Source organism: Myxocyprinus asiaticus, chromosome 14 (assembly GCF_019703515.2).
Source record: "Myxocyprinus asiaticus isolate MX2 ecotype Aquarium Trade chromosome 14, UBuf_Myxa_2, whole genome shotgun sequence".
Taxonomy (NCBI): Eukaryota; Metazoa; Chordata; class Actinopteri; order Cypriniformes; family Catostomidae; genus Myxocyprinus; species Myxocyprinus asiaticus.
Window position 1 is genome coordinate 41,452,504 of NC_059357.1, and position 11,686 is coordinate 41,464,189.

General features: G+C 34.9%; 2 protein-coding genes across 2 annotated transcripts in view; both read left to right on the top strand.

Annotated features, from left to right (window-relative positions):
• Positions 1 to 529: 529 nt before the first annotated feature.
• On the top strand, positions 530 to 4,237 carry LOC127451189 (parvalbumin beta-like). Its single transcript, XM_051715684.1, has 5 exons — positions 530 to 610; positions 1,250 to 1,329; positions 3,061 to 3,193; positions 3,293 to 3,402; positions 3,877 to 4,237. Exons 2-5 carry the CDS (start codon positions 1,269 to 1,271, stop codon positions 3,900 to 3,902), a joined length of 330 nt encoding a protein of 109 aa, XP_051571644.1. The 5' UTR covers positions 530 to 610; positions 1,250 to 1,268; the 3' UTR covers positions 3,903 to 4,237.
• A 1,214-nt stretch (positions 4,238 to 5,451) lies between these two features.
• LOC127451186 (parvalbumin beta-like) overlaps positions 5,452 to 11,686 on the top strand; it is a 6,875-nt gene continuing 640 nt past the window's right edge. Inside the window, exons 1-4 of the mRNA XM_051715682.1 lie at positions 5,452 to 5,622; positions 6,530 to 6,596; positions 6,689 to 6,821; positions 9,996 to 10,105. Of these exons, the coding sequence (XP_051571642.1) occupies positions 5,467 to 5,622; positions 6,530 to 6,596; positions 6,689 to 6,821; positions 9,996 to 10,105 (466 nt within the window). The 5' untranslated portion in view covers positions 5,452 to 5,466. The remainder of the gene's footprint in view (positions 5,623 to 6,529; positions 6,597 to 6,688; positions 6,822 to 9,995; positions 10,106 to 11,686) is intronic.

The window sequence follows — 11,686 nt, forward strand, 5'->3', positions numbered from 1 at the left end:
GAACAGAAATATAATAATATATCTAATCCATCTTGTGACAAAAACACATACTCATGCATCAGTTTCAAATATTGATCAAATAACAATAATTGATCTACAAAATGTTTTACGTGTGAATTCTTATCATGCAATGACATGATTAATGGCTCTGAAATGCAGTTTATTGCACCACAGCCCTCCGTCCAGAGATTCTAACCTGGAAAAGAAACACAATCCACCCCAATCAGACATAATACATCTCCCACACTTTTTGTCCTAAGATTTTAAATAATGGGGAAATAGAAGTAAACAGCCAGATGGAAATATCGAGTGGTGTGAATGGATGATTACTGAACCCGAGCTCGCTCTGGGAGGAGGGTCTCTAGAGAAGTCTATAGGGTCCCACAGATGGTTCTGAGCATCGTTTGTGACACTAAAAATAGCCCAACTTGACTACTGGACACATTTTTTCGACACTATTCCTAACCTAGTCCTACATGGAGTATCTGTTACTGAGCTTTGAATTCCTGTAAATGATGAGGGTGAGGGTATATAAGCAGGTTCCCACAGAAGAACTGGTCACACCTCGACTAACTCCTTTGGTTTTTCACTCGCCTTAGACAAGCGCAAGGTGAGTGTGAGTCCTGCAGCCTTCACCCATGGATGCAATCATCTACTGAGGGTCACCAGCATTTTTACACAATATGATCAGACCTCTCAGAGAAATCTTACTGAACTTCATCACAGCACACTTTGGAATATGTTATACTGGTATTTGGAGAGCATCAAGGCATCTGTGATTCAGGGTCACATCCCATTGTGGACGATGACACTAAAGACTGGAAACATTGGAAACGAATCGTTGATGGCTTACCGCTGAGGATAACTAGTTGTTTAAGAGAAAGATTCAAATGTATTGTGTTTTTCTAATTGTGTTTTCTGTCAGTTAGTGTAGAATCCATCACTAGTGGTTTGGTATTCCTGGCCTCTGTTGATAGGTGCAGACATCTTTGCCTTGCACCTGCAAGAAGGCGAAAATCAGGCACTTAATTATGATCTTTCATGGCAGAGCTGTGAATGAGAAAGTTGTGAGCGTACAGTTAATGATACCTGTAATTAGAAGGTTGGAAGAATTGAGCTAAATATCATTAGTAGATACGTTTAAACCAGTTAGGGGAATATAGAATGGTGTTTTTGTATATTGCATGAAAGATCATTTTAATGCCCCATCTGTAAATTGTCCTTACCCAATATTTCTGTTATTTTGCAGCCTAATCAGAACCAGAAAGATGGCCGTTGCCGCTATGCTCGCTGCAGCTGATGTGGATGCTGCTATTGCTGCCTGCCAGGGTAAACCACAACACACCACGTGATAATTTCATTAAAAAACTGGGAAACACTATTCATAACTTTAAGTCATTAACAAACAGCTGATAATGTTTAACAGATCAGCAGTTCATGTACATTCAAATATTACATTTCTTACTATTTGAATGCACCAGTGATCTGTTAAGTATTGTAGAATTGTTAGTCTCTTGTAATTAAAGCTATTTTACCATATTATGTTATAGCTGTGTTACCATAAGTGAAATGTTCTCTGAAGAATTGGCACATATAAGCAAGACCTGAAAACTTTGTAAGTCCAAATGTGCATCAGTAGGTGCATGGAATCCAAAACAAGTTATGTTTTTTTAATATTAAATGTAAGATGCTTCAGAGGCATATTATAATAGATTAATTATTACTTACATTTGCTTTTTTTTTACATTTTAAAATAATAGTACTGTCATCAGAGCTATGAAAAAGCACAAATGGAAGTATGGGGATTATAAAGTTAACTACAAAATATGCAACAAATTAAAAGTATCTTATATTTTAGCTTCAAAGTAGCCCAGAATGTATAAGCATAGTTTAAAGGTTGTTTACAAAACTAATGCCTTTATGAAAAGTTTTTAAGATTTCAGTTTTTCAAAAAGATAAATTCCATCAAGTTGGTCCAAACTATTGACTTGAGGTGTATTTTGTATTGTACATTGCTAGGAGAACAGTCCATGATGGCTTTTTAGTGTAAATGTGTTGAAAAATGCTTGAACACAGGTCTTATTAGCACCAGACTCAGAAATTAAGGGGGGCTTTGGGCATAAATGTCACTGAAAGTGACAAAAATTCCCCCAGCAAAATGTAGGGGCAAACAAAAAAAAAAAAAAAAAACATTTTTTTTAATTGTAACATCTGATAAAGTTCTTAAGATTTTGTTATAGTCCTTGTTATCATATAAAATTGTAAAAAAAAAAAAATTAAAAAAGAGAGTTGATGTTGATTTAATATTAATGGTAAGAGATAATACATTTTTAATCTTGAGAATTTTAATAAATGAATTTATTAAAGGTGCTGTAAGAGGTTATAGCCATTCTAGAATTCCCACAAGCTGTCAAGCTGAGCTGTTAGATTAGCCATGGCCCCTTTTCCCAAAACCCCGCACTCCAAAGATACCAAAAATGAGCTTTATTGAGACCGACACCAGCAGAAATGGTTGCCAAAAACAACAGCAGCAAAATAGCACCCTCAATTGACAACTGTTATGATGGCAAAAAAATGGCTTTATGCCTCAATAATTCGCTGCAACTACAACTACAATGAGAACGTGCAAAATGATTGACAGGCAGAAAACATCAGAGACCAGGGCCCACAGACACATTTTTGTTTGTTGTTTACAGAGTCTACAGTTGTCACAGAGACCAGTGAGATATCTCAGGACATTTATTTCATTAATATCTTTCAGGGAGTAGTAACATTAGTAACATTTTTTGCATACCTTTCTATGAAAAAATAGCTTACAGCACCTTTAAACTGAAGTATTTGACATAAATGAGACACTGTTAATGTTTTCTATGGTTAGACAACAATTTGCCATTGTAAAGGTAAAAAATACCCCTGAATATCAAATCCATATTACTTCTTTATGTAAAAGTTCATTTCTGAGACTGAGTACCATAGCATATTTGATTATGATTGGATTCAATCATTATTTCATTCATTTGGGAACATCACTCATTATGGCACAATATTCTCTCCACACAGCTGCTGACTCCTTCGACTACAAGTCCTTCTTCGCCAAAGTCGGTCTGACCGCCAAGTCCTCTGATGACGTCAAGAAGGCTTTTGCCATCATTGACCAGGACAACAGCGGCTTCATTGAGGAGGAGGAGCTGAAGTGAGGCTCATACACATCTAACACATATAAATCTTACACATTTCATGATCTAAACCAAAAGCAGTTGAACTAAATCACATGTCTGTGCTCTTCCTGTAGGCTGTTCCTGCAGAACTTCAAGGCCGGTGCCAGGGCTCTGACCGATAAAGAGACCAAGGCCTTCCTTTCTGCTGGTGACAGTGATGGTGATGGCAAGATTGGAGCTGAAGGTACATCTCAAATGAGGTCATACTGGAAGTGTTAACTGTTTGGTAAATTCTGCTCCACACTCTTAAAAAAAGGTTCTTTAATGTTTCTTTGTAGCACTTTAGGTTCAACAAAGAAACCCCTTCATATCAAGAACCATTTTATCTGTGTTAGCTATGGTTAATAGGTTCTTCAGATTAGCATACTGATTTCTGGGTTCACACCAGTATATATATCAGTAAAACAGATCTTTGTGGAACTTAAAATGTTCTCCTATGTACTGTAAAACCCGATTTTGGTTTTATATGAAATCTTTGTTTTTAAGAGTGTAGGAACATTGAACAGAGGTCTTGACATTTCCCATTTCACTCATGATATCTTTGTCAACACTACTGAGCAATCAAGTGGTAGTGCGGTAAACCAAGACTAGTAGGCCTTTGATGATATATGAAAACCAAATTCACTAATGGTAGTCTCATCTTTGTCTCATCTCACAGAGTTTGCTGCTCTTGTAAAGGCTTAAATTTTCATCTGACCAAGACCCTTCCAAATTCAAGGAACCAGAACTCACGACAGCTCACACCTTTCTCAACTGAACTTTATATATATATATATATATATATATATATATATATATATATATATATATATATATATATATATACATATATATATACAGTATATCTTATTAATGAATGACTTATGGACAGTTTACTCAATATTGAGAACGATGTCTGGATAGGGTATTGCTTGTGAAGTTTGATTTCAAGCCCATTGGCTTGTGCAAATGTACAATCTCAAATGCACTTCTGGGGAAGAGTGAAAAGCAAGGAATAAATATAGTTTTGGTGTAACACATGTTTGAAGCAGACTTTATTGTCTTTTTGGTATGTGCTTTGGGCATTAAGTGACATTCCCATTCACTTGACAAGGGTTCTACATTGAAATTGTTATGATAATGCATTCAGAGTGAAAAGGATGTCCAGCAGGAAGTGCCCTCTCTTGGCAAAAATGGCTGGGTGAGGGAAGGCCCAGAGATTTGCTGAGATGCACTGGAAGGGATTTACACAGGATAGATTTTGCATGCCCAATTAGAGTGCATGGCAGCTTCCTGAATGCTCAGAATAGCAAAGTGAAAGCCAAGTTTAGTCTTCCAAAACCTGTTAAACACTCTGTGGTCAATTAAAACAATTAGAGTGTTTTAATTGACCACAATGTGATTTAAAACACTATTCAGTGAAATACTGGAAAAACAGTTGTGTTTTTAGCATACAGGGAAGTGTTAGCTTGATTAGCTACACAAATGCAACAGTTGTTTGGCTGTTGTGAAACAGTCAGATATCATGACGCTCTGCTGCCGTCTGCTGTCTGAAAAAGCATTGCCTCTGACAGGTCTGAATCTGGAGTAACAGAATGACTATTATAATGAGTTATCTGAAAATACACAAAAATAGCTGTTTAATAAGTTAGGCTCTCAACATAGGCAAACCTGATTGCTTTATTCTTTTTTGAAAAGTTTCATGGAAATATAGGCATACTAGCACAAAAAAACAAAACAAAAAAAACTACCATGTATCAAATGGTGAAAACATAGCAATGGTAATATAATGACAATAATTATAAAATGCAGCTCTCAAAACCAATCAGACATTGGTTTTGTATTTAAAGACAGAAAATAGTTCAAAGAGCTCTAGTTCACCAAATGCTTGTGCTCTTCTGTGTTTGAATAAAATATATAGCCAAATCTCATGAAAAAATGATAGTAATTTCTGTTATTAATCTAAGACAAAGTTATGCTATATATTTCTACACTTGGAAATCTAATCATACTTTACATAAAAGTAACCAGCAGAGTCCATACCCAGAATAAAAACTGAAATCTTCCAATAGGAAAAGTGTCCCATATGCCCAAAGTTTCTTCATGCAGTCTTTCCAACCACTGACCAAGTGACCATAGGAATTTATCCATGCACTATCAGCAGTGGGTATTATTAGCATTCGAGTATATGATGGACTTTTTTCAAACGCACCTTTTTAAGCATCTTCATTTTTTAGGATAAATATAGTACAGTGTGTCTGCTGGACGCATGTCAACTGGCCCCTCGTCCACGGGGTGTCCATTACATTATGATTCATATTTGGAGTCACTGAAGGTATATAAGGAGGTGGTCAGGGGCCCGGAGAACACTGCAGTTCACAGCTCGAGTCTTCTGATACACCTTCAGCACCAAAAGACAACAGAGGTGAGTTTGCACAGGGGCCCAGTCTATCTATGGACAAAAAACTGGACTGGGACATCCTGATTTATTATGGAGCAATCAATACTAGCAGAAATGGATCCTGAAATTAAAAGTTTGCATCTTGCATCTGAATCTGCTCAATATGGAATTTCTTTGCCTGCTGGTTTATTTTAAGAGGACCTCAATGGACCCTTTGGGATTTTTCTCATGTGACATGTTACCCGATTCTGTGTTATTATGGGGCAACTGAACTGCATGGCTGAAAATGATGGCATAAGCAAATGTTATTAATACATTAGTAAAAGTACATTATTTGGTAACACTTTAACAACAAGGTTTTACATGTTAACTCTGGTTAATGTTAGTTCAACTAATATTAACATAGGATTTAACACAAATATTTTAATATACTCAAAAAATATTTTAGCCACTTTTTAAAATGTAAGCATTTCAACTTCCTAAAAAAAAATATATATATATATATATATAAAAAAATAAAAAAATTACATTTAATTGAGTAATCTTTAACTAAATTAAATAAATAAAACGTACATATATTCAAGTTTTATTCATTTAATTTTAGTAAAAATTACTCAGTTTAATATGATGGAATTTTGTTATGAAATTGAAATGCATAAATCTTCAAAATAGGTCTATATGGAAATTAACATCAACCAAGGTTAAAAAGTGCTGTAAAAGTATTGTTCGTTGCTAGTTCATGTTAACTAATGTTATTAACTGAAGTTAACGTTTACAACCTTACTGTGTTACCCATTCTTTTGTGGAGGAGTCAAGTTGGACTAAATATGCCTAAGCTGTTGGAGAGAACTGACTATTGATGTTCCATCATGTTGCATATATGATGTGATATTGTTGTAATTCCTGTTTTATTATTTTTTTTATGGTTCAGCTAAAGATGGCATTCGCCGGAGTCCTGAAGGACGCTGACATCGCTGCAGCACTGGAGGCATGCAAGGGTGAGATACCAGGAGTCATGTAACACCTATAGTGACCATCCTCCATTAAAGAAGAGTGTGAATTTATCTATTTTTATATGTTTCATGCACAGCTGCTGACTCCTTCAACCACAAGTCATTCTTCGCCAAGGTTGGCCTGGCTGGCAAGACTGGCGATGAGGTTAAGAAGGCTTTTGCAATCATTGATCAGGACAAGAGTGGCTTCATTGAGGAGGATGAACTCAAGTAAGAGGAACATAAATAAATACTTAATAATTAAATTACTAACAAACATAATATAAAGGTAAACAGATTAGTAGTTTGTGCACAGCTACATGACAGTTCTGTCTATTTAAATGTACATTAGGCTAACTAATGATCTGTTAAAGGGTTAGTTCACCCAAAAATGAAAATTCTCTCATCATTTTCTCACCCTCATGCCATCCCAGATGTGAATGATTTTCTTTCTTCTGATGAACACAAACAAATATTTTTAGAAGAATATTTCAGCTCTGTAGGCCCATACAATGCAAGTGAATGAAGCCAGAACTTTGACGGTCCAAAAAGCACATAAAGGCAGCACAAAAGTAATCTATAAGACTCCAGTGGTTTAATCCATGTCTTCAGAAGAGATATGATTGGTGTGGTTGAGAAACAGATCAATATTTTTCTCCTCCCTGCCCAGTAGGAGGTGATATGCATGAAGAATGCAAATCACTAAAAACAAAAGAAGAAGAATGTGAAAGTGGAGATTTATAGTAAAAAAGGAGTTAAATATTGATCTGTTTCTCACCCACACCTATCATATCACTTCTGAATACATGGATTAAACCACTGGAGTCATATGGATTACTTTTATGCTGCCTTTATATGATTTTTGGGCCTCAAAGTTTTAGTCACCCTTCATTTGCATTGTGAGGACCAACAGATCTGAAATATTCTTCTAAAAATCTTTGTGTTCAGCAGAAGAAAGAAAGTCATACACATCTGGGATGGCATGAGGGTGAGTAAATGATGAGAGAATTTTCATTTTTGGGTGAACTATCCCTTTAAGCATTAAAACACATCATAAAATGAATAGTTCCTGTCCTGGATGTTGACTGGTTAAAACAGCAAGCCGTATACCAAAATACTAAGTTTAGCATTCGGACTCATTTTTATACAGGCATAATGTCTCTATAAAGGGCTATACCAACTACACAGTTTTGAGTCAAAATTTCAATTACACAAATATGTGCTGTCTCTAACAGTTGTTATCAATGTAGGTTTAAAAAAAAAAAATTTTAAACTGTCTAAAATTAGAATAATTGTTATTAATTTTATCCTTTATCAAACCCTTTCACAGATAATAAAATACAGTAAAATAGCTAATATAATAGAGATCTCACTCTAGATTTCAAGCTGAATTTTCCAAAACATTTTTCAAAGTTTATACATATTTGCACTTAATGTGTTCTTGTAGCTTGTAAATTCCAGTGTCCTATTTTTGTAAGAGTTCTTGGGTAAACAAGTGAATACAATAAAACCACACTGGCATACAGGATAAAAGTCAAATATAATGAAGATAAAGTTTAACCCAAAGGTTAAATAGTGTTCTTACGACAATTATATTTATTGGGCAAGTTGTCACATGTGTGTTAAATGTTGTCATTTATTCATTACAATTTATGTTGGCCAAAAAAACTTTTCCAACATTTTTTCTCTTCTGTTTCATTAATTCATAAATATATATAGCCCAATATTTGAATCCCGAGTAATTTCATAATTACGCAAACATTTTCAGTCATTAAACACACTATGAAGAAAACACGTTTTTTTTACTTCCGTTAATGTGACACTTGAGACTGCCACTCTGAAATTATAATGTCCAGAGATTGGATTGCATTCAAACTAGCACGGTAATGCATGGAGTTAGAGAATGCAATGCTATGTAAAGAGACCTTGTCCAAAAAGAACGATTTGTAGCAATTATGGATTATTGTGATTGGACAGCTAATAACTGATGTCAGAGAATTGCAGCCTCTTACGGTCATTTACATAAGCCTAGAGATATAAACATGATTCGACAATAGAGTTCACTGTTGCCCCAAACATTGCAAATGTACAGTCCTATCTTTAAAATTGGTAATTGGTACTCATGACAGAAAAGATTTCGTGACCCAGCAGACAATGATCCGCAACCCAGTGGTTGAGAAACCCTGATCTAGATTATGAATTTGGCATCTAGGTATTTATATTTATGGTAAAACATGTTGTTATAACACCTGTTCACCATACATCCACACCAACATTTTGTGTCTAATCTACATGATGCATTTGACATCTAGGTGTTCATATCTTTGGTAAAACATGATGTTAAAGGGATAAATCACCCAAAAATGAAAATTCTCTCATTATTTACTCACCCTCACCCCATCCCAGATGTGTGACTTTCTTTCTTCTGCAGAACAAAAAACAAAGAATTTTAGAAGAATATTTCAGCTCTGTATGTCCATACAGTGCAAGTGAATGGTAACCAGACCTTTCAAACTCCAAAAAGCACATAAAAGCAGAGTAAAAGTAATCCATATTACTCCAGTGGTTAAATCCAGGACTTCAGAAGCGATAATGTAGGTGTAGGTGAAAAACAGATCAATATTTAAGTCCTTTTTTACTATAAATCTCCCCTTTCACGTTCTGAAAGTAAAAGTGGAGATTTATAGTCAAAAAGGATTTAAATAATGATCTGTTTCTTACCCAAAGTGATTGCATCACTTCAGAAGACATATACTAAACCACTGAAGTTGTATGGATTACTTTTATGCTGCCTTTATATGATTTTTGGCGCTACAAATTTCTGGTCACCATTCACTTGCATTGTACTGACCTACAGAGCTGAAATATTCTTCTAAAAATCTTCATTTGTGTTCTGCAGAAGAAAGAAATTCATACACATCTGGGATGGCATGAGGAGGAATAAATGATGAGATAATTTTCATTTTTGGGTGAACTATCCCTTTAAGACACCTGTTCACCATATCACCGCACAGCACCCAAAGCATATCATTATATTTGTTTCACCATTCTGCTATGTTAGGGACTTTAAATTCTAGAGGAAGGATAGTACTACTGAACTGATATAATAAAATGGTGTTTTATTGAAAAAATGTGTCTATTATTTTAATTATGTAGTAATTGTTTTATTAAAGCAATAAGGCATTTAAGGTCTTGCTACATGCTATATACTGCTTATTTCACTGTGAATCGAGCCTAAAAGCACAATTCAGATTTAAGTATATTCACAACATACAGTAGCATAACCTCTAGTCCTTCAATGCTTTAATGTTATGAATGTAATGTAATCAAGCTTTTGAAGATTAACTACTGCTTGCAGTGAAATCAAGTCCATGTTTTCATGAAGGATGAATTGTGTTTTGACAGACTGTTCCTGCAGAACTTCAAGGCCGATGCCAGGGCACTTACTGATGCCGAGACCAAGACTTTCCTTAAGGCTGGGGATTCTGACGGTGATGGCAAGATCGGAGTTGATGGTCAGTTATTTGAATTCATGTCAAACATTAACCATTTAACTGTCTACATAGGTAGTAGAATTTCTTAACCATCTATGGTGTTTTGTTTCATAATATACCTTTATGTACATCAATATACCCCAATGTTCTGTACCTCAGTGTACGTCATAGGCATTGCTAGAAGCCCCCCTTAATTTCTTCTCAGCCCCCCTAAAAATCTGTGACTGCAATCAGCACGCAAATCTGTGATCGCCTAGTTTAAGGTCTCTTAAACAGTTAAAGCATCGGCAGCACTGCACTAGTTTGGAGAGTGAGAATGCTTTGTTCACTTTTCTTGCCTGCAAAGACCAACCAATAGCATTCGAGTGCGGGCTGTGAAGGAGCATATCATTGGTTTAACCTGCTGTACAAATATGCCCCTTCACTGAACCAGTCGATCATTTATCCGTTATCTTGTTCATGAACGAGTGAGGAACAGCAGGATCTGTTAACCGACTGAACGAGAGGAGAAGGCATGTCATTTGTTTTAAAAATGGGCTGAATGAATTATGAGTAAAAGTGACTGATGACCAGTGTTGGGTGTAATTTGTTACTGTAATCTATTTACTTTTTAGTCAAAAAGTAGTATAATGAATTACATTTTAAATTCTTTTAATCAGATGACAGTCACTGACATTCAATTAATTTAATTACTTTTAAGTACAGTATAGGGTTATGCTTATTTCTAATATATTATTAATGTAAAATACATGAATTATAGTCCTGTAACAAGTCATTGTGAAGGAGAAATGTGAGGTGCTGGGTGTATGACTTGTGTGTAACAATGAACAAGGAAGAAATATAGACATAATTTTGAATTTGTTGAGCGGATTAGAATGTAACTTTAAAGTAAAGTAATTAGTAATGTGATTACTTTTTCAATGAAGTAATTAGTAAAGTAATTTGATTAAATTTTTTTAGATAAATTATTAGTCATTTTTAATGGATTACTATTTTTTTAGGTAATTTACCCAACACTGCTGATAACAATACAGTGAAAGGAGTTAATTAAAACTTTATTTTTAGGCCAATATTCTTGTCTTTTTTGGTACAGCTTCATAGTCATGCACAGCAGTTCACAAAATGATAGATATGCTTTGTTGTCATTTGTGGGGAAAATGCTAATGCTTGAACACTCAAATGCAAATTTGAATATAGTATAATTAGACTTGTTTTGGATGTTTTATCAATGGTTTATTGACTCACTCAAAACACGTTCATTTGTTGCCAGCTTCTGGTGTAAAGGTGTGACTTACAGACATTTGTCCTTATTCATGAAACAAGATCAGAATAAACTTGTGTGTATATCATTATTAAATCGATTCTTACATAAAATGTCCCATTCAATTCAATGGGAAACTGCACGTAATGCATTTACAAACAAATTTGTTCTGCTCATTTAATGAATAATGCCCATGGTCACTGAACGAATTAGTAAACGAATCTGAACAAATCTTTTTGGTAAACAAATTCAAAAGACTCGAGTCTCAAGTTAATGGCAGAGACAGAGAAACATCGTCTGAAGTGAATTCACTAAATAATGACCAAGCTAAATATGACATT

What these genes read in the sequence shown, in the direction of transcription:
- LOC127451189 (XM_051715684.1), top strand. Translation starts at nt 1,269, where the DNA reads ATGGCCGTTGCCGCTATGCTCGCTGCAGCTGATGTGGATGCTGCTATT. An exon ending in TGCTATTGCTGCCTGCCAGG is followed by an intron (nt 1,330 to 3,060) that starts GTAAACCACAAC and finishes CTCTCCACACAG; the next exon opens with CTGCTGACTCCTTCGACTAC. An exon ending in ATTGAGGAGGAGGAGCTGAA is followed by an intron (nt 3,194 to 3,292) that starts GTGAGGCTCATA and finishes CTCTTCCTGTAG; the next exon opens with GCTGTTCCTGCAGAACTTCA.